The sequence below is a fragment of the Equus quagga genome, chromosome 9 (genome assembly GCF_021613505.1).
Source record: "Equus quagga isolate Etosha38 chromosome 9, UCLA_HA_Equagga_1.0, whole genome shotgun sequence".
Taxonomy (NCBI): Eukaryota; Metazoa; Chordata; class Mammalia; order Perissodactyla; family Equidae; genus Equus; species Equus quagga.
In genome coordinates this window covers 65433924-65459060 of record NC_060275.1, presented here as the reverse complement: position 1 = coordinate 65459060, position 25137 = coordinate 65433924, and the positions used below count along the sequence as shown (strand labels likewise).

At 45.5% G+C, this 25137-nt stretch overlaps 1 protein-coding gene across 4 annotated transcripts; it reads left to right on the top strand.

Moving 5' to 3' along the window:
• Positions 1 to 229: 229 nt before the first annotated feature.
• CALR3 (calreticulin 3) lies at positions 230 to 24035 on the top strand. Of its 4 annotated transcripts, none has more exons than XR_006890017.1 (10): positions 230 to 373; positions 559 to 660; positions 2893 to 3096; positions 12251 to 12345; positions 15499 to 15687; positions 18655 to 18762; positions 18852 to 18983; positions 19991 to 20083; positions 20723 to 20898; positions 23625 to 23763. XR_006890017.1 is itself a non-coding variant. In XM_046671063.1 (9 exons), the coding sequence occupies exons 1-9, from the start codon at positions 283 to 285 to the stop codon at positions 23766 to 23768; spliced, it is 1158 nt and encodes a 385-aa protein (XP_046527019.1). In that variant the 5' UTR covers positions 230 to 282; the 3' UTR covers positions 23769 to 24035. The 4 variants fall into 4 exon arrangements, 2 of the variants coding, with proteins under 2 accessions (XP_046527019.1, XP_046527021.1); XR_006890016.1 differs by having other exon boundaries at positions 20192 to 20898; XM_046671063.1 differs by lacking the exon at positions 20723 to 20898 and having other exon boundaries at positions 23625 to 24035.
• The last annotated feature ends 1102 nt before the right edge of the window (positions 24036 to 25137 follow it).

Below are 25137 nucleotides of genomic sequence, written 5' to 3'. Positions count from 1 at the left end.
GTTGCCCCCAGCAACCGCGCCAGGGCGGGAGAGACTACATCTCCCGACGCACCCCGCGCCACAAGAACCAATAGTGCCCCAGGTCACATTCGCGGAGCGTCACGGGAGTGGTAGTTCCGGGGCTGGCCCGGCGTGCACTGCGCGACGGGGACCAATGGTGATTCAGGTCATAATCGCGAGGTGTGACGGGAGTTGTAGTTCTGGGGGCTGGGGCCCGGAGCGTCGGAGAGACAGCCAGGATCCTAAAGGGGCGGATCCGCAAAGAAGCGCCTCGCACCCGCGATGGCCGCCTCTGGTGCTCCGCTCTGGGCGGTCTGCGTACTGCGGCTGGCGCTGGCCACCGTCTACTTCCAGGAGGAGTTTCTAGACGGAGGTGAAGGGGCGACGCCCCTGGTGGCCCAAACCCAGCTGCCTAACGGACGGCCTAAGTCGCCACTGGCCCCAGCCCGTCGCCGCGGGGTCGGTGGTGGCGAAGCTCCGAAGCCTCGAGGGGCCCCTCGCCCTCCCCAGGAGCCCAAGTAACAGGTTCAGCCCTAACTGATGTTGTTACCCCCACAGAGCGCTGGAGGAACCGATGGGTGCAGTCCACCAACGACTCCCAGCTGGGGCATTTTAGACTCTCGTCGGGGAAGTTTTACGGTCATAAGGAGAAGGACAAAGGTTAGTGTAGGAATCGTGAGAGGATGGAGGTAAAGGTTGCCCGCCTTCCCAGGTCGCTGAGGCGCGCCCTCAACGCCTCTTGGCCTGAGTCCACTGCGGGGAAGCTAAGGCCCGGAATGGGCTTGAGCTACTGTTTTTCTCTCTCCTCTGTTTATCAGCCCAAGATCGCCCGCTTCATAGGCGCTATTCAGATAAGCTCTGGGACCCGAGGGACTTTTTTCTGCAGGGGAAAAGGATTCCAACATACTTCTCATTTTTATTTTTGCGTTAAAAAAAAAAATCGAGGTAAAAGTTACGTGCTGTCACGTGCAAACATCTTCGGGGTACAACGGAGTGAATCTTTACAACTGTACACCCAGGTCAAGATAGGAGACATTTTCAGCCCCCATATCAGCCTCCCTGGTGCCCACCTCGCCCAAGTCAGTAACCTGGCTCCAAGGATAACCTCTATTTGTTGATCAAAGGTGGACAAACTACAGCTTGTCCACTGCCTGTTTTTGTACAGCCAAGGAGCTGAGGATAGTTATTACATTTTTAATTGTTGGGGAAAAAATCAAAAGGGAAATAGTATTTTGTGACACATAAAAATTATATGAAATTCAACAAAATGTATGATATTTCAGTGTCCATAGATGAAGTTTCAGTGGAACACAGCCATGCCCGTTCATTTAGGTATAGCCTATGGCTGCTTTCATGCTGTAAAGGCAGAATCGAGTAGTTGGGACAGACTAGATGGCCCACAGAGTCTGAAATATTTACTCTCTGGCCTTGCAGAAAAAGTTTGTCGGCCCCTGATTTTCATGAAAGGTTTCACTCCTCACCACCCTCCGCTCCACCCGCCTTAGCCCCATTACTCCACTGTTGCCCTGTCTGGCAGCCTCTGGTTTTCAATTGCATATATATTGTTTTGTAAGTTACGTGCTGACTCAAAGAGTTGGTCAAAATTCAGGCTATATGAGAAAAATGGAGTGAAAATAAACAGGTTGTTCCATGAAGCTTGTTCAAGGACAGGGGTTTCCATTTAGAGTCATTTGAGTTTTTTCCCACAATGTTTCTCCTTCCTTCGATCTGGAATCCTGAGATTCTGTGCATTCATTCAGTCCAGCACATGTCTCCTGATAGTACACACAGGCAGGGCACTGGGGTTCCAGCTGATTTGACCCCTTGCATTGTTGTCTCCCAGGACCTTGACACAGAAACCATGGATGGAAAGATAAGTAGAATTTAGTCAGGCAGAGATGGCAGGTGGGGAGAGAGGATGTGGGTGGTGAGGAGGGTAGCAGGACACAAGGGGAGGCAGTCAGTCAAGTGACTTAGGAGTTGCCTGGCTGGTAGGGAGAAAGGGAGGGGAAGGGGCTATAAATCCCCTGAGAAAGGGAAGGTGGGGCGATAATGGAGGACACAGAGTCGTGTGGTAGTGGGAAGCCAGCTATGAGTTCAGACTTAGTCATATTGATAGAAAATTCCAAGTTCATTTATGATGGCTTTCACCATAGGCAGGTATGGGGGCCGGAGTGTGGAGCAAGGAAGGGTATGTTATGGTAAGAATGGCTCTGTTTTCAGGTTTGGCAGACTCCAGGATAAGGATTTGGTACAGAGCCTAATGGCTACTGAGAAAGGGCATTTTGGTCTTGAAGTGAACGCCTAAACTTATAAAACAGATATGAGATGATTTGCATGACAAAAGGATGGTAGCTTCATAAAAGGAGCCGTCACATGGATGACACCTACGGGCCAGCTCACCCAGTGCAGTAAAGCACTTTTTTACACATCAGCACTCTGTCCTCCATCTGCTGTTGTATCTGTTAAGTAGCTGTTTTAAGATGAGAATTAAGGAAAAGAAGTAAAATGCTCCCTTTTTTAACTTGGTTGCTACGCAAGCTTCCTTGTATATTCCCACGCCTTAGAAGCTGAATGGAAGCAAAAGTAACCTTTTATCCATAATTAGATTGCGTATTTGCCATTTAGAGCTGAAATGTTTGTGTAACTTAAGACGTAACAGTGGCACGTTAAGTACGAAACATCCGAGTGTGTGAAGTAGAAGCTGTCTGGCGGCAGAGGGTCTGTTAGTGGTATGCCTGTTGTCTCTTACTGTTCAAATGTGCTGTAGGCTCTGGGTGGTTGTAAATGCTTACGAGGTTTATAGTGGGGTGGGGAAAGGATAGCCGTTTAATTCCATGCATCACTCAGCAGCGTCCTTCCTAATCCTTCATGAGTTCTTTTTGTTTAAAGGTCTGCAGACCACTCAGAATGGCCGATTCTATGCCATCTCTGCACGGTTCAAACCATTCAGCAATAAAGGGAAGACTCTGGTCATTCAGTACACAGTGAAACACGAGCAGAAGATGGACTGTGGAGGAGGCTACATTAAGGTTTTCCCTGCAGACGTAGATCAGAAGAACCTGAATGGAAAATCCCAGTACTATATTATGTTCGGTGAGTTTAGATAGTGCAGCACAGCCGTTCTGGTGACTTTGAAAACCCTTCCACTTCATAGGATCCTTACACTAAGACTTTGCGAAAGTAGTGGTATTGATTATATCTAACCAAAGGTTTTTAGCACTGTTACACCTAATTAATGCTATAAAAAGGTAACTATACCATTCTATTGTGCTTTTGAAAAGCTTGTTTATTCAGCATTAATGTAGCCCCAAGTATTTTGAATACATCAGAAGTTAACAAACCTTGGCCATGGGCAGGTCAGCCCGTGACCTGTGTTTGTTAAGGCCTGTAAGCTGAGGATGGGCTTTAACATTTGTGAATGACTGGAAAAAATCAAAATAAGGATATTGTGACACATGAAAATGACATGAAACTCAGATTTTAGCGTCCACAAATGAAGTCTCCTTGGAATGCAGCCTCACTCTGTTCGTTTACATCCTGACTGTGGCTGCTTTCAGGCAGCAGTGACAGAGTTGAGTAGTTGTGACACAGACCATATGACCCACACAGCCAGAAATATGTACTGCCTGGCTGCCTACAGAAAAACCTTGCTGACCCCTAGAATGTATTGAATGTCTCCTGACACCAGAGCTAATTGATTGAAATTTGTGCTGGAATTGGCAAGGGACCACACTGGGCCACAGGAACTAAACATAACTGAAGTATGTGGATTCAAAAAGCTTAAGACTGAAGAGGATTCTGGGAAGATGGTAGAGTAGGAAGCAGTGGAAATCTGTCTCTCCACCTAGACATCAATTGCAGGGCAGAATCTGTCTGATGTAACTGTTTTGAAACTCTGGAGTCTGTGGAAGGATTGCTGCTTCCAGGGAAAGACAGGAAGGTTAATTTCAGTCAATTTCAACTCCTAGCGCAGTGACAGCTACCCATCCCCCACCCCCAGCCACCTGCCAGGCAGCAGTGCATGTGTTCCTGGAGCAGCTTACACACAGCTTCTGAGAGCTAGGGTAGGCAAAAAGGACCCTGTCCACCAAATATTGGGGATCCGAGTGCTGATTGCTGCTTCTGATCACAGAGGTACAGACAAAGAGATGGGCAGCCATTATTGTAAGCACCCGCCTCCTGCGGCTAAAGTGACTTCCAGGGGATTTAAATGGCCAGAATGCTTTTCCCTCCTTTCATTTTTCACTTTTTCCTCTTTAGGAAGCCAGACATGAAAGACTAGAATATTAAAAAACAACTGCAGGGGCTGGCCCCGTGGCTGAGTGGTTAAGTTCGCGCGCTCCGCTGCAGGCGGCCCAGTGTTTCGTTGGTTCGAATCCTGGGCGCGGACATGGCTCTGCTCACCAAACCATGCTGAGGCGGCGTCCCACATGCCACAGCTAGAAGAACCCACAATGAAGATTATACAACTCTGTACTGGGGGGCTTTGGGGAGAAAAAGGAAAAAAATAAAAATCTTTAAAAAAAAAAAAAACAACAACTGCATATTCAAGGAAAATAAGAGTGACAACATATGCCTGGGGAAAGACTCAGAAAAAACCTGAGAAGACCTTAAGTCTACACCTCAGGCTGACCCTGGCACAGTGACAGCCTACAACAGTCAAAAATAAATAACAAAAAGCAGCAAACCGTGGGGAGGGAGGAGAATCTGATTTCCAGAGTTACCATATTATTCGGTTCAAATGTCCAGAGTTCGACAGATAATCACAAGGCATACAAAGAAAGAGGAAAGTGTGGCCCATGCAAATGAAAAAAAATGAATTAATGTAAACTGTCTGTGAAGAAGACCTGATGGCAGATCTGCTAGACAAAGACTTAAATGAAAATGCTAAAAGAACTAAAGGGAAATGTGACAAAAGTCAAGGAGATGATGTGTGAACAGAATGGAAATATCAATAAGGAGATGGAAAACCTAAAAGGAAACCAAAAAGAAATTCTGGAGCTGAAAAGTACAACTGAAATGAAAAATTCACTAGAGGGAGTCAAAGGCAGGTTGGAGCAGGCAAAAGAAAGAATCAGTGAACTTGAAGATAGGATAATGGAAATTATGAAGGCTGAAGAGCAAAAAGAGAAAAGATTGAAGAAAAGCAGAGTCCAAGGCCCCTGTGGCACACCATTGAACAGACCAACATATGCATATGGGAGTCCCAGAAGGAGGAGAAAGAGAAAAGTGGGCAGGGAGAGAGAATATTTGGAAAAATAAAGGCTAAAAACTTCCCAAATTTGATGAAATATATGAATATAAATATCCAAGAAGCTTGACAAACTCCAAGTAAGGTGAACTAAAGGAGACTAACACCAAACACATTATAATCAGACTTTCTTTTAAAAAAAATTTTTTTGTGAGGTAGGTTAGCTCTGTTCCCAGTCTTCCTCTTTTTGCTTGAGGAGGATTATCGCTGAGGTAACATCTCTGTCAATCTTGCTCTATTTTTTATGCGGATGCTGTCACATTGTGGCCTGATGAGCAATGCTAGGTCCGTACCTGGGATCTGAACCTGTGAAGCCTGGGGTGCCAAAGCGGAGCACATGAACTTAACCCTTATGCCACCAGGCTGGCCCCCAAACTTTCAAAAGACAAAGACAAAGAGAGGCCCTTGAAAGCACCAAGAGAGAAGCAAGTCATCATATACAAGGGATTCTCAATAAGAGCATCAGATTTCTCATTAGAAACTTTGGAGGCCGGAAGACATGGGGCTAATACATTCAAAATACTAAAAGAAAGAAACTGTCAACCAAGAATCATACCCGGCAAAACTGTCCTTCAAAAGTGTGGGGGAAGTTAAGACATTCTCAGATACACAAAAACTCAGGGACCTTGTGACCACTAGACCTGCCTTGCAAGAAATGCTGAAGGTGGAGGTGGTGCAGCAGTTAAGTGCGCATGTTCCACTTGGGTGGCCCGGGGTTCACTGGTTCGGATCCTGGGTGCGGACATGGCACTGCTTGTCAAGCCATGCTGCGGTAGGTGTCCCACATATAAAATAGAGGAAGATGGGCGCGGATGTGAGCTCAGGGCCAGTCTTCCTCAGCAAAAAGAGGAGGATTGGCAGCCAGTGTTAGCTCAGGGCTAATCTTCAATTAAAAAAAAAAAGAAAGAAATGCTCAAGGGAGTCCTGCAGGGTCAAATGAAAGGACACTAGAAAGTAACTCAAAGCTGTATGGAGAAATGAAGATCTCAAAAAAGGTAAATACGTGAGCAGTTATAAAAGCTAGTATTATTGTAACAATGGTTTGTAACTGCACTTTTATTTTCTACATGACTTAAGAAACTGATACATTGAAAGAAAAAAGTATTAGTTTAAAAACTAGTATTACTATAACTTTGGTTTGTAACACCAAATCTTGTTTTCTGCATAATTTAAGAGACTAATGTATTTTAGAGAATTACTAGTTGTGTTTGGGGACACACAATGTGTAAGATGTAACTCCGTGGCATCAGTAACTGGAAGGCATGCGGACGGAGACATAGAGGAGCAGAGTTTTGTATGTTATTGAAGTTAAGCCGGTGTCAGTTTAAATTAGAGTGTTATAATTTGGGATGTTAAATGGAATTCCCATGGTAACCACAAAGAAAATAGCTGTAGAATACACACAATAGGAAATTAAGAAGCAATTTTAACATTTTGCTGCAAAAAGTCAACTAAACATGAAAGAAGACAGGGATGCAGGAAATGAGGGACAAAAAAGCTATAGGACGTATAGAAAACATAACCCAATGACAGAAGTAAGTCCCTCCTTATCAGTAATTACTGTAGATATAAATGGATTAAACTCTTCAGTCAAAAGACAGAGATTGGCAGAGTGGATAAAAACACATCACCCAACTATATACTGTCTACAAGAGACTCCTTTGAGATTAAAAGACACTGGTTGAAAGTGAGAAGATGGAAAAAGATATTCTCTGCAAATAATAACCAAAAGAAAGGAGCTGGCTATACTAGTATGAGACAAAATAGACTTTAAATCAAAAAAGATTACAGGAGACAAGAAGGACATTATGTATTAATAAAAGTTTCAAAACAGCAAGAAGATATGACAGTTAAGAACATTTACACACCTAATGATAGGCCATCAAAATGCATGAAGCAACAACTAACAGAATTGAAGGGAGAAATAGGTAGTTGTACACTAGTGGTTGGAGATTTCAATAACCCGTTCACAATAGTGGGTAGAACAATCAGACAAAAGATAAAGAAACAGGGGACGTAAACAACACAGTAAACCAACTAGATCCAGTAGACGCGTGCGGAACAGTCTACCCAACAACAGTGGGAGACACATTCTTCTCACGCATACATGGATGTCGCCAGGATAGACCGCATGCTGGGCCACAAATTAAGTCTCAATAGATTTGAAAAGGTAGGTATCATGCAAAATATCTCTGATCACAATGGGAGGAAGTTAGAAGTCATTAACAAAAGGAAAATGGGAAAATTAAACAAATTGTGGAAATTAACACACTTTTAAACAACCCATGGATCAAAGAAGAAATCACAAGGGAAATTAGAAAATACTTATGAATGAAAATGAAAACACAACTTACCAAAACTTACAGGATGCAGCAAAAGTGGTGCTATTGAGGAAATTTATAGCTCTAAATGTTTACATTAAAAAATAAGATCTCAAATCAACAACCTAACTTTACAACTTAAGGAACTAGAAAAAGAACAAACTAAACCCAAATCTCTCAGAAGAAAGGAAATAATACAGATTAGAGCAGAGATGAACAAAGTAAAAACTAGAAAGACAGTAAGAGAAAATCAATGAAATCAAAAGTTCTCCGAAAAGACTGACAATATTAACGAACCTGTAGCTAGATGGACTAAGGAAAAAAGAGAGAAGACTCAAATTACTAAAATCAGAAATGAATGTGAGAATGGTTCTACAGAATCTACAGAAATAAAAAAGATTATAAGAGAGTACTGTGAACAGTTACATGCCAAAAAATTGGATAACCTAGATGAAATGGGCGAATTCCTAGAAACACAAAACCTACCAAGATTTAATCACAAAGAAATAGAAAGTCTGAATAGACCTGTGAATAGTAAGGAAATTGAAGCAGTAAACAAAATTCTCCCAACAAAGAAAAGCCCTGAATCTGGTGGTTTCACTGGTGAATTCTACCAAACATTTAAAGAATATCAATACTTCTCAAATTTTTCCAAAAAATGAGGCAGGAAAACTTCCTAACTCACTCTCTGAGGCCAGCATTACCTTAATACCAAAACAAGACAGACACTACAAGACAAGAAAACTACAGACCAATATCCCTTATGAATTTTGATGCAAAAATCCTCGACAGAATATTAGCAAATGGAATTCAACAACATATTAAAAGGACTGTACACCAGGACCAAGTGGCATTTATTCCTGGACTGCAGGGATGGGTTGACTCAATCAGTGTAACATGTCACATCAACAGAATGAAGGAAAAAGACCACATGGTCATCACAATTGATGTACAAAAAGCATTTGACAAAATTCAACACCCTTTTGTGATAAAAACATTCGACAAACTAGGAGTAGTAGGAAACTACCTCAACACAACAAAAGCCATACGTGAAAAACCTATGGTGAACATCATACTCAGTAGTGAAAGACAGAAAGCTTTTCTGCTAAGACTCAGAACAGGGTGAGGATGTCACTGTCACTGCTTCTACTCAACACAGTATTGGAAGTTCTAGCCGGGGCGATTAGGCCAGAAAAAGAAAGAAAAGGCATCCAAATTGGAAAGGAAGAAGTAAAATTGTTTCTGTTTGCAAATGATATAAGCTTTTATAGAAAACCCTAAAGATTGCAAAAAAAACTATTAGGGGTAATGAACGAATTCAGCAAAGTAGCAGGATACAAAGTCAACACGCAAAAAAAGGTTGCATTCCCATATGTGAACAATGAGCAATCTGGAAAGGAAACTACAGAAACAGTTCCATTTACAATAGCATCCAAAAGAGTAAATTACTTAGGAATTAACTTTCACCAAGGAGGTGAAAGACTTGTGTAATGAAAACTACAAAATATTGCTGAAAGAAATTAAAGAAGGCATAAATGTATGGAAACACATTCCACGTTCGTGAGTTGGAAGACAGTATTGTTAAAATGTTAATACTACCCAAAGCAAAGTGATCTACAGATTCAGTTCAATCCCTATAAATATTCCAATGACCTTTTTTTCAGAAATAGAAAAACGCATCCAAAATTCATATGGAATCTCAAGGGACCCTGAATAGCCAAAACAAACCTGAAAAGAACAAAACTGTAGGACTTAACCCAAGTATTCGTCAACAGATGAATAGATAAACCAAATGTGGTGTATCCATACAATGGAACATTATTCAGCCTTAAAAAGGAGGAAAATTCGGACACACACTGCAACGTGGATGAACTTTGAAGATGTTACGCCAAATGAATGAAGCCAGTCACAAAAGGGCAAATACTGTATGATTCCACTTATATGAGGTACTTAGAGGAGTCAAAATTATAGGAACAGAAAGTAGGATGGTGGCTGCCAGGGGCTAGGAGAGAGGGATGGGGAGTTAGTGCTTCCTGGGGACAGAGTTTCAGTTTTAGAAGATGAAAAGAGTTTTGGGGATGAATGGTGATGGTTGAACACATTGCAGAAATGCAATGTGAATGCATTTAATGTCGCTGAACTGCACACTTAAAAATGGTTAAGATGGTAAATTTTATGTTTATTTGACCACAATTTAAAAAGGGGGTAAAAGAGCTGGAAGAATGAAAATGTAGTTTTAAAATATCTATCCTTAATCCAAATTTGGGGAATTATTCTTTAAAATTCTTTCCTCTCATCGGACTTGGATGTCTTGCGGAATTTTTCTCCCTCATAGTCTTTCTGTGCTTATCTCTGAATTTATCCTGATCAGCATCAGGCTTGAGACACCTGGCTTATGCTGTTCTTATATTTATAGATACCGCTGGTCATAGTGTTGTTTTAGAAGTAGAGAAAATAGATGTTACATTATTTATTAGATTTAGATACAGTCCTGCCCTGTCATTTTGGAGCGCAAGGTGACTTCCCCGAGGCCACAGGACTGGATGCAAAGTTTTCCACTGACCACGCAGTTCCCACCTCTGCCCATAGTCCTCTCTACTCTGCGGTGCCTCGTAGTTACTCTTGAACTTAAAATCTGGAATGGAAAAAGTCTTTCTATTTTGATTAGAAGAGAAATTAAAATGTTATGGGTTTTGGTTATTGTTATTATTGTCTTAAAACAGGCAGACATATTTGGCAAAAAATATTTGTTGAACTAGAGATGATTTCACAGATATTTGATTCAGTTAGTATTGGCAAACAAAATAACCGCAAATATCTGCCACAGTACTACTTTAAAATATATGTAGCATGTCTGCTACATCTGAATCGTGAAGCAGCATATTCTGGAGTAAAAAAAGTGATTAAAATACATTTTCTGTATTATTTTTGCTTTTAACTCAAAATCATTTACATTTTACTCAAATCTGCTGTGTCTCTGTTAGAACACTTTCCCGTGATAGCTCAGCTCTAGCCTTTGGTCTGAGAGCAGGCTGAGGCTTGTGTTGAAGGGGAAGAGAGAAGTCTGTGTGATTGGGCCCTTGCTAGGGGCCTAACATACACAGTCTTAGATTATGTATAAACCTCTAGGAAATAGGTAACACAGCTCCCATTTTGCAAGTAAGGAAACTGAGGCTCAGAAAGATTAAAACTACTAGCTCGAAGTCAGGTCAGCCTGACTTCATAGGCCACGTGCCTACCCCATATCCTCACAAAAATGCATTAGGTGCATAAATATTTTATGATTGCTGTTAACAGAGAATGTCCAGGTTTTCCGGTCAGCTCTGCATGTTCTGAAGTTTAATTTAATAATAAAGGCTTGTGGGTGTTTAGGAATGGAGAGGGAAATTCAGACGCATTTCAAAGGATAAATAAGTTTCATGTTTCAGTCCCAGCGGAGTGCACTTTGATACAAATAGTTCACATAGCTTTTGTTTTAAAAATTGAACTGGAATGGTTTCCAGAAATAACCAAAGAAGGGAATTAGATAAACGCACGCCCTCCGAGAACTCAGCGGGGAGATGGACTTGGTATTCTTTGTCAGTCCCTCAGGACGCTGCTTCCAAGTTCAATGCCGCATCTCCTCTGGCAGATGGGTACTATTCTTTAAGTCATTCTCTGCGGCCTGGATGTCTCGTATTTATTCTGGACTTTCCTCACTGCACGTTCTAGAAGAAATCGCAGTCCTCTGCTTGCGTTTACATGGGGTTCGCCTCCCAGAATCCCCAGGGGTAGGTGTGAGCCCGGGTCAGTGGCCGTGAGACAGAAAGACACCGGACGCTTTGGTCCGTTCCTTCAAGGCCAGGCCGCAGCAGGGTGATTCCAGACTTGCTCAGAGCGTTCGACAGGCTCTCCAGGGCCCTCCTGTGAGCCTTGTTGAGTGTCTTCGGAGCTCCTCAGCCTCTGGTCAGGGCGTTGAGGGTCCTACAGCGCTCCATGTCCTCAGTGACTGAAACCTAACCTTGCGCCAATTACAAAATCGTTCACTTTTGAATGGAGCTCTTTCTAGATGTTACGGTTCATCAGAACCTGCATACTGATCGTAATCTCTCTTTTGCTTACAATTTGGGGTTATTAAGAATATATGTGTGTATTATTATAAATTGGGGCATAAGAGTAATAATAGCAACAAGTATTGAGCTTTGCCACACTGAACACTTTACGTATGTTAGCCCATTGAATTGGCAAAAAAGCTTTGTGAAGTCGAGATCCACGTCTGCATTTTATAGCCCAGAACACTGGGGCACCAGGGGGCTTCGTTGCTGCACATGTCTCTCCACACGGTGCGTGAGAGCTGAGACGGCAGTCCTCGCCTGGGCACCGCTGCGAGGGTCCGAGCTTCAGAGCGAGGGCCCAAGACTTGGGCAGCACCTTGGGGACACTTACCAGACTGTCGTTAGACCTTCCTTTTACTCACACGCTGGTTTATCTGAGTGCCACGTGGCTGCGGTGATGAGAGACGCGGCCCGAGCTGAGAAGGGTGTCGCCATCCGTTTAAATATCTCCAGGTGGATATTGCGTTATTCCTGGACATGTAAGCTCCCTGTGCCTCGTATGTTATTTCAGGAGACTGATTGGGGATGTCCTGTGGTGATGCGTTATAGAAGGAAATTGAGAGCAGCTATTTTTTTTGTAGGACCTGATATTTGTGGATTTGATATCAAGAAAGTTCATGTTATTTTACATTTCAAGAATCAGTATCACTCAAACAAGAAATCAATCAGATGTAAGGTAAATGCTTTTGTATTCAAATCAGTCATTGTGTTAACTCTTGCCAGATGATAACATAAGCTTAGAGAAAATAGTTTTGATGCCTAAAATGTTTAAGTGAGCCAGAGATAGGTCTTGGCAAACACACCCTGTCCCCCACCTCCAGCTCCACAGGCCCGTTCGAGGCCTTGTCCACCACTTTGACTGGCTTGCTTTCTGAAGTTTTCACCCATCAGGAGGGCACACTCACTTTTTGCTGTGAGGTATGACATCAATTTATAATTTTCACCATAAAGGGTACAACAGGATGGTCACATTTCAGCTCTATCCATCATCAAGGAATGATATATTTAGGATGAACAAAAAACAGTCTGGAGACATTAATTTTCAAAATATCAAAACTTTAAAAAATGGGGATATTTCTAAAGTGAAAGCATACATTCTTCCCTTTTACCCAGGAGATCCTGTGAAAATGATCCCCTAGGTCTTGGGGCCGCTTTATAACTCAGTGGCGCGGCGGGGGCTTCTCCACTGAGGCAGCTGCGTTAGGTCCCTGGTGCGCAGGCCTGTGGAGGGGAAGTACACTCCCCATTGCCCTCCTCAGATTTGAATGTCAGCGACAGGAAGCAGGGCCCTGTCCCCAGGGGCATCCTCAGCGCCCAGGGCTCTGACATCTGTGGCTCCTTGAGTCTGAGTGGCCTGAATGTGTTTCAAGATGGTTGACCGTGTGCAGGGGAAGCATCTGCAACCGTCCCGTATTCAGCCCCGTCCCTAGCTGGGGTGCTCAGCCTCCTCACAAAGCCCCAGGGAGTCTCCCTGGGCAGCCCTATTCCTCTTGGGCTCCCACCTGCTGGCTTGGTGGCGCTAAAGGATCAGCGCGTCCCCCTGCACACGGACACCATCACCCCTCCTGTGGGAGTGAGGGGAGCTTGAAACCCAGGTCTTCCTCCCCCACCGTAGTGTTTGCACCAAAGGACGGGTCTTTATGATTGATTCCTGAGGAATTGTTCAGTTGCACATCCGGGATATGAGAGAGAGTAGGGATGACACTGGAGGCCACGGGGTCCGGCCAGGCAGCCACAGCAAAACCACCTGGAGTCAGCAAGTCTGCGGAGCCCTGAGTGGCTCCTGCAGGCTGGGGACGCCCTCGGATGTGTGCTGCTGTTTCTGCTAGAAGAACGGACATGTCTGCCGAAGGAGCGCTGACTCACAGCAGCCGGGCAGCATTATGGTCTTCCCGGTGGGGGGTATAGTTCTGTTCTTGGGGCTCTGATTCATTCTGTGATGGTGTAGAAGAAAGGTCGAGAACCTCCCCTGCAGGCAGTGGTCAGCCCTCAAGGGAGCTTCTGATCTGCACGTTAGAAAAATACCTCGGATGTTCTGGGGGACAGCTGGCGGGACAAGGCGGTCAATAGGCAGGGAGACGGATGCAATGGTTAGGCCCAGGTTTCAGTGGATGCAGGACATGGGAGCGTTTTGACAGACAGTTCCAGGGTGGGACCCGGAAGACTTTGTGATGTTTGCAATGTGGGAACTGAGGATGTGGACAATGACTCTCAGCAGCGTTACTGTTAAATCAGCAGGAGAAATGAAGGCCAATGAGGGGCCAGAGCACACTTGCAAGTTGTGTTTGGAAGGGCTGGTTGTAAAATCCTGACAGATATCCAGGTAGAGGTGTCTACTAAGTTGTTGGAAACTCAGGTCTGAAGCTCAGACCAATGGTTGAGATTAAAGATGCCAGTTTGGAGCTGTTTGCATATGTTGGGGAGTGGATGTTATCCCTCAGGAGGCTCCAAGCTGGTGACCTAATCCTGGAGGGTGCCAGTGATCGACCAGCGAGCCCAGTGTCTGGATTAGGAAAGGCGGGTGGAGAGGAAAGGGGCAGAGAGCCTGGGGAGACTGTTGGGAAAAGTGTGTCCTTGGCTGTCACAGGCTGCAGAGGCTGAGGGGAAGCCAGAGAGACCACAGTGTTGATCTCAGTCAGAGCCATCGGCCACAGTGTGGACAGCAGCGGCCTGTCCTTTGGGGCGGAGCAGAGGGTACTGAAGTTGCCATCGGTCAAAGCCTTGTTATAAACAGCAAGAAGAGAGGTGGTAGGGCTAGGGCCTCACTCGACTCCAGAAGGGGTCTTGTGGAAGAAGCACCACTTTGTAGACTGCTTCCTCACTACTAACAGCCTCTCTCAAGTGCCTGATGCCCTTCCTGCAAAGACAATGCTCCTGCCAGTAATCCGACATGCAAGGAGGACGAAGTGGTTGGTGTAAACCAAGGGACCACCCCGCTGTCTGATTTATGAAAAGTGATGTGGGAAACAACTCACCTTTGGCTCTTAGCAGGAAGAGAATCCTCCTGACAGAACTTTTAAGATGCCGCGGCAGCGATTCCCAGACCCTAGCAGTGTCAGAGTCCCTGGAGGGCCTGTGAAGGCAACTAGAGGGCCCGCCCGGGTTCCGATTCAGCAGGTTGGGGCTGACCTGGGAACGGGCATTTCCCACGTGTCCCCAGTGATGCTGATGCTGCAGGGCTGCACTTTGAGAACCGCTGCTGGAATATGGTGCAGGAGTCCCCACTGCTGCTGACGGGGGCACGTCCTGGCATCCCCAGCCTCCCCAGGCACCCGCTCACCCACCTTCCATCCCGCCTTTACTGAATGTTTGTTGAATGCTTCCCTTGTGTCTGGCCTGGGGCTTTAAACCTTTAAAAGCCTTTAACCGGGCCTGCCCTCTCAGAGCTTCAATTGCAGGACAGCTCAGATCGCAGGAAGTTCTCCCCTGTGTTGAGAAAGAGATGTGTTTGAGAGTAGGCTTCATTTGGTACAGAACAGGGAGTTGTTTCCCACATCACTTTTCATAAATCAGACAGCGGGGTGGTCCCTTGGTTTACACCAACCACTTCGTCCTCCTTGCATGTCGGATTACCGGCAGGAGCATTGTCTTTGCAGGAAGGGCATCAGGCACTTGAGAGAGGCTGTTAGTAGTGAGGAAGCAGTCTACAAAGTGGTGCTTCTTCCACAAGACCCCTTCTGGAGTCGAGTGAGGCCCTAGCCCTACCACCTCTCTTCTTGCTGTTTATAACAAGGCTTTGACCGATGGCAACTTAAACTGCATGTTTAGACCTGCCTTGAAACCCTGAGAAAGGTCTCACTGTCACCTTCTCTCCCCATAAAACGTGCAGGTCGATGGCTTTACACACCTCTACACTCTGATTTTACGACCAGATCTCACTTATGAAGTGAAAATTGATAGTCAGTCGATTGAAGCCGGCAGCATAGAATATGACTGGAACCTCACATCACTGAAGAAAATGGAGAAGTCTTCAGCAGAGTCCAAGGATTGGGCCCAGGCTAAAGATGACAAATCCCAGGTATGGATTTTCCCCAAACAGCTCTAGAAAGTGTCCATGCGAAGTGTGTAAGTGCCCAGGTCCTGGAGGATTGCCACACGGCTGGCAGTCATGATGACAGCATGTGACACTCACTGAAACCAGCCACACATCTGTGCACTTGAAGGTGTTGTGAAAGAGTTTTACAATATTTGAGATGAGAGCAAGTAGGGTTTGTTTTTTAACCAGTGTTTTTTAAAAAAGGATAAGGCATAAACAACCATTATAAAAATGATTATTTTGTTGTTCTGCATTTGAGTATGATGTCGTTTCGGGGCCACACACTTGTGACTGACAGCCAAGAATCAGTTAACATCACAGGTATGTGTTAGTGTCCTGTGGCTGCTGTAACAACGTACCACACAGTGGGGGGCTTCAAATAACAGAAATGTATTCGCTCACAGGTCTTCCTGAAGCCGGAAGTGAGAAATCAAGGCGTCCGCAGGGGCCATACTCCTGAATGGTCTAGAGGAGGAGCCTGCCTTGCTCCTTCCGGTTTCTTCTGGCTCCTGGCATTCCTTGGCTTGTGGCCACATCGCTTCAACCTCTGCCTCCATCTCCACGTGGCCTCCTCCTCTTCTGTGTCTCTTCTATCTCTCATAAAGACATTGCCATTAGATTTACAGCCCACTTGGATAATCCAGAATGATCTGTCTCAAGATCCTTACCTTAATTACATCCTTACCTTAATTAAATTAAAAAAAGATTGGGTTTTTTTCCCCAAATAAGCTCAAATCCCCAGATTTCGAGATTTAGGACGTAGTCAAGTCGTTTGGGGACTGCCACTGAACGCAGTACAGCTGCCTTTTTTTTCAGTTTACGTTTGTTTATTGTAACCTTTTGTTTTGAACATCAAACACTGTGCCAAAACATGAGCCATTTTTCTTAAGACAATTGCTTTCGCCAAGCCAAGAGTACTGGACTGATGTTTACGGTTAATTTCTGACAACTTAGAACTTAGTGGGGGCCGTCCCCGTGGCTGAGTGGGTAAGTTCATGTGCTCGGTTGCAGCGGCCCAGGGTTTCACTGGTTCCCACCCCGGGCTTGAACCTAGCACACCGCTCATGAGGCCACGCTGAGGCAGCATCCCACACGGCACAACCAGAAGGCCCACGACAGCAATGTACAGCTATGTCCTGGGGGGCTTCGGGGAGAAGAAGAAGACAACTTCTTAGTGGCATTGCTGTCGAATGAGCAGATCCTTTACCATAGAACTGAATGTAATTATTAAATCAATGCATCTTGTTTAGACTATTAATTACTTGGCAATCCTTTTTTTCATAGATAATCAAAAGTCAACTTCCATGAATTTGGAATCTGTGGTGTCTAATCAGTGAGAACGTCTTGAGATTACAGTAAAATCCCAATCAGTTAACCTTCTCCAGCATTTCACAAAGAAAAAGAAAAAAAATAGGAGTTTCCCCCTCCTTTTCTCTTACCTTCAAAACAAACCAAAAAAGTAGTTTTCGCCTGGAAAGAGCACTTCCTGTAAATGAGGCACAGAATGGTAAAGAAACTGACCTTGCAGCCCCCAGGCTGCTCAGTAGGAGACGCAGCTCTCAGGACTGAAATCCTGGCTGCCTCTGGCCCACATGGACGCCGGCCAGCAGTGCGGCTGCCTTAGAACCGGGCGTCCGAGAGGCGGGTTTCCAGAGGAGCCAGGTCATTCTTTCAGAAGCTCCTTTCCGAACTGGCTGTTTTGTCCAAGTGTTCAGTGTGGTGATCTCCTAAACAAATTAGTTCATTATGGCATTTTGATTTGATAATCTACAATCATAAGGAGCTGGCTGCTTGGAGTTAGTTGTAGCATTTCCTGGATCCCAGCCCAAGAGGGCCCCCTCTGTTACAGGTTGGGGTCAAAGCAAACAGCAGGAGCAGGGGCCACTAAATCCCATGTGTTGATGGTTGAGAAGTTACAGAGTATAATGGAGAAGGCACAGTCTAAGTGCAAAACGTTTACTGTTTCTCAAATTATTCTAAAAGGAAGACACCATCGTACCTGACTCCTCTGCTTTTATCTAAGTGTTCATCTGAATATTAACCCCTAGCAACTTTTTCTCGTCCATTCATTTAGTCAGCAAACATTTATGCCACACACAGTAAGCCATATACATATATAGAAGTGTGTACACATGTGTATATGTATTATATATGCGTGTATGTGTAAACGTGTTTGAGTACATGTGTACGGTGTGTTTATATATGTAGAAAATGACTCAATAATTGCTTTTCTCCTGCTACCCAGCGGTCCCCAGGTAAATGTTGGAATGTTTCTTACTTATCCAGCCTCTCTCTGGAACAGTCTGTGTATGACCGAGATGTAGAACAGACTTAACCTAACCAGGAAATGTGCGGCTCCTCCTCTGATCACCTTTTGCCCCATCATTTTAACTTGAGCCACTATTCTGAGTTTTCTACATTGTTGTTCCTCTCAACAGCATGGGAAGATATGCAATTACACAGAGGGTTAGGGAGAAAAACCTAGTAGTGTGTAGCCCTGAAGCCCTCAGTGGGATCAGGAACCCTGAACACTCAGCCCTTCGACCACCAAGTTGAAAAGGAGATGGGGAGGGGCAGGCCCAGTGGCTCAGCCGTTAAGTGCACACCTTCTGCTTCTCGGCAGCCTGGCGTCACCGGTTCGGATCCCAGGTGTGGACATGGCAACACTTGGCAAGCCATGCTGTGGCAGGCATCCCACATATAAAGTAGAGGAAGATGGGCATGGATGTTAGCTCAAGGCCAGCCTTCCTCAGCAAAAAGAGGAGGATTGGCAGCAGTTAGCTCAGGGCTAATCTTCCTCAAAAAAAAAAAAAATTCAAAATTTAAAAAAAGAAAAGGAGATGGGGAAATTGCCGCAGGGGTCACAGACCTACCCCCTCCTGTTGGGAGTTAAGAATTTCCTTTCTTCAATCTGAGACTCTCTTTTTTCTTTCCTTACACGTATTTAAGGACTGGGAGAAGCATTTTCTGGATGCCAGTGCCAGCAAGCCAAGCGACTGGAACAGTGAACTGGACGGGGACTGGCCGGCACCGATGCTGCAGAAGCCTCCATACCAGGTGTGGGTGGGCTTCCTGCCGTGCCCTTGGGCTGCCCCCTGCCACCCGCTGCGTCACTGAGGACCACCACATGTGGTTTGTTGTTGCAGGATGGCCTCAAGCCAGAGGGTATTGATAAAGATGTTTGGCTCCATCAGAAAATGAAAAACACCAACTATTTGACGGAGTATGACCTCTCAGAATTTGAGAACATTGGTGCCATCGGACTGGAGCTGTGGCAGGTCACTTGTTTTTTGTTTTTGTTTGTTTCTTTTTTTTGAAGATTGGCCCTGAGCTAACATCTTTTGCCAACCTTCCTCATTTTTTTTTCCTCCCCAAAGCCCCTGTACATAGTTGTATATCGTAGTTGTAAGTCATTCTAGTTCTTCTATGTGGAATGTCGCCATAGTGTGGCTTGACGAGCAGTATGTAGGTTTGTGCCCAGGATCTGAACTGGCAAACCCCAGGCCACTGAAGCAGAGCATGCGAACTTAACCACTACACCACTGGGCCAGCCCCGAACACTTGGTTTTAAATTTGCTTTAGTTCAATAACTCTGAACTTCAGCCCAAATTCCTTTATTCCCATAGCTAGCATTCCTTGAGCTTGTTCTGTGTGCCTGGCACTCATACCTGGACCCAAGACATACCGCCATGGACACATCAGACATCCTTCCTGCCCTCTGGGCACTTCCTGTCCGCCACCCTGTCCCCTTAGAAGTCCCCTTCCATGCCAGTGCTGGACCTGTTACTCTTCTGCTTGGAGCTGACCTGTGGCGCCCATCAGCTTTAGCACAAGATTGCAGATTCTGATGCAGTGGGTCGGGGGTGGAGTCTGAGAGTCCGCGTTTCCAGCAAGCTCCGAGGTGGTGCTGATGCTGCCACTCCATGGCCCACACTGCACAGTAAGTTTCTCGAGCAGTGGTTCTCAAACGTCACTGAATGCTCAAGTCACTGGGGAGCTCGTCAAAGTCTCAATGCCCAGGTGGCACCCCAGACCAGTGAAATCAGCATCCCTGGAGGCGAGGTCAGGCGGCAGGAATTTGTTAAATGTTCTCGGGGATCCTAGTGTGCAGCCACATTTGAGAACCACTGTCTTGGAGATAAGGGATGTTCTAGAAATAGGTTTAGGCATGTTCTGCTCTTGAGAGCTCATCACCCTTTTGGCACTGAGCAAAATACAACTGTTTCTTGGTGGAAAGTTGTTACATTTCTCACATCAATAAGGAAGGCCTTATTTCCATCCACAGGTGAGATCTGGAACCATCTTTGATAACTTTCTGATCACAGACGATGAAGAGTATGCTGAGAATTTTGGCAAGACCACCTGGGGTGAAACCAAGGTACAGTGTACACAGGGAACTTTTCTTTCATTATTCATTTATTTCTGTACTTAAATCTAACATATGGCAAAGGCTTGATGAAGTTTTACTAACGAACACCCCACCCAGGTCAAGAACAGAACGTTAGCAGAGCTCCAGGAACCTCCTCCCACCCCCTCCCAGCTGGCACCCACCCCCAAAGCAAGTAATGGAAGTAATCCGTAGAGGGATTTGACCTCCTTTTGAAACTGTATAAATGGAACAGCCAATACTGACTCGCTCAGGCAGTGTTCTGAGGTGCACTCGTGTTACCACATGCAACAGTAGTGGGTTCCTGCTGTGTGAATATTCCAGAAGGTATGTATCCGTTCTCTGCAGCTCTGGGTTGCTTCCAGCTTGTGGCCTCCTGAATAAAGCTGTTATAATCATTCCTGTATGTGCCTTTCGGTGGACACGTGCACAGGAGCGGACAGGCTGGGTCACAGGGCCCCACACAGCCCAACAGTTTTCAATGTGTCATCCTATTTTACATTCCCTTCTGTGGGGATGAGAGCTTCAGTTTGTGCCACATCTCTGGCCATGCGTGGTCTTACTGCCAGTTGTTGATGAGTCAGCTTTATGGAAGCGTAATTTACACACTGTAAAATTTACCCTTTCTAGGTGTGTACTTCTATGGATTTTGTCAAACGCGTACAGTTGTGAAATCACCACCAAAAATCAAGTTGTGGAACAGTTTTATCACCCCCAAAAGTCTTCTTGTAGCCAAGCCCTCCAGCACTCCAGGCCACCACTGATCTGATACCTGCCCCGTAGTTCTGCCTTTTCCGGAACACTGTGTCAGTGGGATCCTGCGGCATGTGGTGCCTGAGCCTGCTTCTCCACGGGGCATGAGGCACCTGAGGGCCCTCCCTGCCGTGGGTGGAGCAGTCAGTTGTTTGTTTCCTCTCAGTGCTCAGTAGTTGAGCTCTGCACCAGCTGATGGACATTTGGGTTGTTTCCAGTCTTTGACAGTATGAAAGCTGCTGTAAATATCTGCATATGGTTTTTGGTGTGGATGTATGCTTTATTTCTCTTGGATAAATACCCAGGAGGGGAGTTGCTGGGTCTTAGGTATGTGTATGTTTTATTCTATGAGAAACTGCTGGACTGTTTGCAGAGGAGCGGCCCCGCTTGGCCATCCCTCCAGTCTCGCCTCCTCCCCAGCACCAGGGGTCATGGTCTTCTCTAGAGGAGTAGTGGTATCTCTCTGGTTTCAGTTTGCACTTCCCTCATGGCAAATGAAGGTGAGCACTGTTTTCATGGCTTTCGTGGCCATTTGGAGATTCTCTTTTGTGAAATGCCTGTGTTTTAAAAGGTAGGTTTTATTATTATTGAGGTATAGTGAGGCCAACAGATCAGGAGACAACTGCCATTGAAAAGATACCTTGTTCTACTCGCAGATCCCAAGAGGAGGGGGCACACCATGCCATACACGGCCACATGGGGAGGCCCCCAGGTCACCCGGAAGCAGAGGGGGTAGGAGGAGAATGTGGGCAGAGTCTTTATTGTGGCTTCCTCTGGAAAGGGTCTGCAGGCTTAGGGTTGGCTAGTCTTGAAAATGTTAGTTGGCTTTGGGGTAGAGGGCTGCCGCTAGGCATCTAGGGTCTGGTCCTGGGGTAATGAGGGCAGGGAGATCGCTGCCTGCCGGAGAATGAGAGCTGATAGAGGAGGTGGATAGAGATGTGGGCTCTAGATTGGTTAGTTTGCATGCGAAGGCATGCCTTCAGGCATTTTCTCTCTAGGGATTGGCTAGCCCAGGGAGGGGCCATCCTTCCAGGGTCAGCAAAGCCTTAGATGTCAAAGCATCAGAAACACATGGCTGATACAGCCTGTTTGTGTCACTTACCCACTTTCAAGGTGGGTTATCTGACCTTTTCTTGTTGAATTGTAAGTGTTCTTTATATATTCTGGCAAGTTCTCTGTCAGGTAAATGTATTGCAAATGTCCTTTCCCTCTCCGTGCTTTTCCTTTTCATTCCCTCCAGTGTGGAGCAGTCCTGTATTTTCTTTTTTACTGTGTAGTTTGAGGCCCCTATACCAAGAAGCCAACTTAAAAATTTAGCTCTGACTTCAAATAAAGAAGATAAAATATCTTCCATCAGTATAAATTCATTTGTAACTCTTTAGAGCCAAAGTATTAAATCTAAAATGTATACTTTTAATGCATGTAACGTTTTGTTTCTCGTGTCCTTGAGTGTCAGTCAGTAAACAGTGGCACAGCTTACAGGAGTGGAGAGAGCAGCGGGAGTGCCCTTGTCTAGTGGGAAAGTCGGAGGGCCCCCCACACTGTCTCAGCCAGAAACCTCGGGCTGATCATTGCATGCTAGTGAGTTTAAATTAAGGGAGATACATGAACATCATCCTGATTTTAATTGAAATCCCCTCATTTCCTTTTCTTCACGGAGCCTTTTTCTCCATGTTGTTTACATCACACTGGGACTCGCTGCAAAACTAGTGGTTAAACTCAGACATTTCAAGGCATTTCTGATGGAAGTCCACCCTGCCACCTTTTTTTTTTTCTGCTTTATCTCCCCAAACCCCTGCCCCGTACATAGTTGTATATCTTAGTTGTGGGTCCTTCTAGTTGTGGCATGTGGGATGCCACCTCAATGTGACCTGATGAGCAGTGCCATGTCTGTACCCAGGATCCGAACCGTGGGCCGCCGCAGCAGAGCGTGTGAACTTAACCACTCGGCCACGGGGCCGGCCCCCCTGCCACCTTTCTTTAAAGGTCATTATCACGAAGTGATTTTCTCACGAGCCATTTCTTCTTGAATCTGATTTCTGCCATAAAGCCTTGTTAACACTCTTTCTCAACGATGACTATGGGAACTTGACGTGTCTGCCCTCCTAACCCTTCTGTTAAGCATGCACATTGGATTTCCTCATTTGGACTCACTGGTCAGCTGGTTGATGAACAGGGGCCCGGGTGCTCTGAGAATAGAAAGAAGAGGGTGAATTTGTTTCCTGTGGCTGACATAACAAATCACCACAAACTGGGGGGCTTAAAGCAACAGAGATTCCTTCTCTCAGTTCTGGAGGCCCGAAGTGCAAAGTTGGCATCAGTGGGGAGGTGTCGGCGGGCTGGGCTGCCGTGAAGGCTGTCGAGGAGAACCTTCTTTTGCCTCTTGTAGCTCCTGGTGGCTCCTGGAGTTGCTCGGTTTGTGACCACGGTTCTCCCATCTCTGCCTCTATCTTCACCTGGCCTTCTCTTATGTCTGTGTGTGTGTCGAATCTCGCTCTGCCTCTCTCTGCTGAGGATGCTTGTGATGGAATTTAGGGCCCACCCGATCATCCAGGATGGTCTCCCCATCTTGACCTGCTGCACTTAATCACCTTTGCCAAGACCCTTTCCTTATAGAGGGTCACACTTACAGGTTCCAGGGAATAGGACCCATATCCCTGGGGGCTCTTCTTCAGCAGGTCTGGAAGCTTCCAGAAGGCAGAGGCAGGCTGAGTGCTGACACCCAGTCTGCCCCCAGGAAGCATAATCCCCAGCCACCAGGGTCTGTTTCTTTCACCAGGGCCCAGAAAGGGAGATGGATGCCATACTGGCCAAAGAAGAAATGAAGAAGGCCCACGAGGAAGATGAGGAGGAGCTGCTGATGGGCAAGTTTAATGGGCAAGAAAGTCACTTCCGTAGGTTTCACAGGAGGGACGAATTTTAGTCATCCCCACCCCAGGTAAAGTGCCTGGTAAAACCTTGTTTCTACTTTAATCTACATTTAAAAGCTCAAATGTCTACATACGTGGTAATTTGTCCAATTTTCTTCGAAAAATGTCCTGTGCTTCTCGGTGGGGTCTGTCTGGTTTTCCCCAAGGCCCGCCATGCACCAAGATGTTTCTTCTGGACAAACACAGGCACTGGGAGCCAAAGAGAGAGTCTGGCCAAAACCATGCTCTTTTCTGAATCCCCCAAGTGTTTTATAAATAAAAGTCGGTAAAACTTATTTTGGAAAATGGAGAAACGATTTCTTATTTCTTCTGGTTGTAAATTACTAATGACACAGGAGAAATTTTTCCAATATGAAATTTGTTACTGCACAAAGGGGTTTTCCTACCTGATGTGCATAAACAAGCCAATTAAGTGTGGCATCAGCTTTTGGGAAAATAAATCAGCTTTATTCTGTGAGATTGATCTTTAGGGAGACAGGGGGCGTGTGCCCTCAGATGTGGCTCCCTGATCCAGGGCTTGGGGCACAAATTATGGGATGAAGGGCAGGGTGGTCTGAAGTGTAGAGACAGATGATTGAAGGTGAGGAGAAGTGAGGTAATTGATGATCTGCACAAGCTTAGTCAAGCTTCACGCCTCCTCATAGGACGCATGGTCACAAAGTGGCAGTGTTACCATGATCTGACGGTGGAGTTTTTAGCTCCTTGATGTCAAAAAGTTCACTTACTGAGCATTTTCGCAGGCCGAGTTGAGGGGTTGGTGGTCTCAACCGGCCTGAACTGGGCAAGGGGTCTCAGTTCCTGCAAGACCACTCAATTACTCTGTTGTTAAGATGAGTCCGTTGATGCTGTGGTGCTGGAGGGCCCACAGTTGCAAAATCTTTATGCAACATGGTTGGCGCAGAAAGGTTTTGTGTGCTCTGCTGGTATGCTGAGTATTTTGGAGAACTCAGTCCTTGTGCACAGACACGTGACATGCTATAAAGAAGCTGATGCTTTTCTCCTCCACTTTGTGACCCACTTCTGTGGCCATTAGTGCTCTGTAAGATAGAGGAATGAAATTTATTTTCTCAGGTGAAAGTAGTGATTACTTCTCGGTTTAATTTTTTTTCTTTTAAATCAAATAGTTTGCTTTCTTTTAAGTCACACATGGCAGACTTGAAGAGCTGTATTTTCACAGAGCAACTTGTGTTGGAAATAATCAAATTTAGGACACCAGGAATTAGGAATCCAGTGATGTGACAAATAAGTTGAATAAATTGGAAATTATTGGCATATTGGTAGATGATCAGTGTGAGAAGTCTGCCCAGGAAGTGAAGTTCTGGCAAGTTTTGTTCTCACTTTGGCTGAAGTTGGCCAGACTTT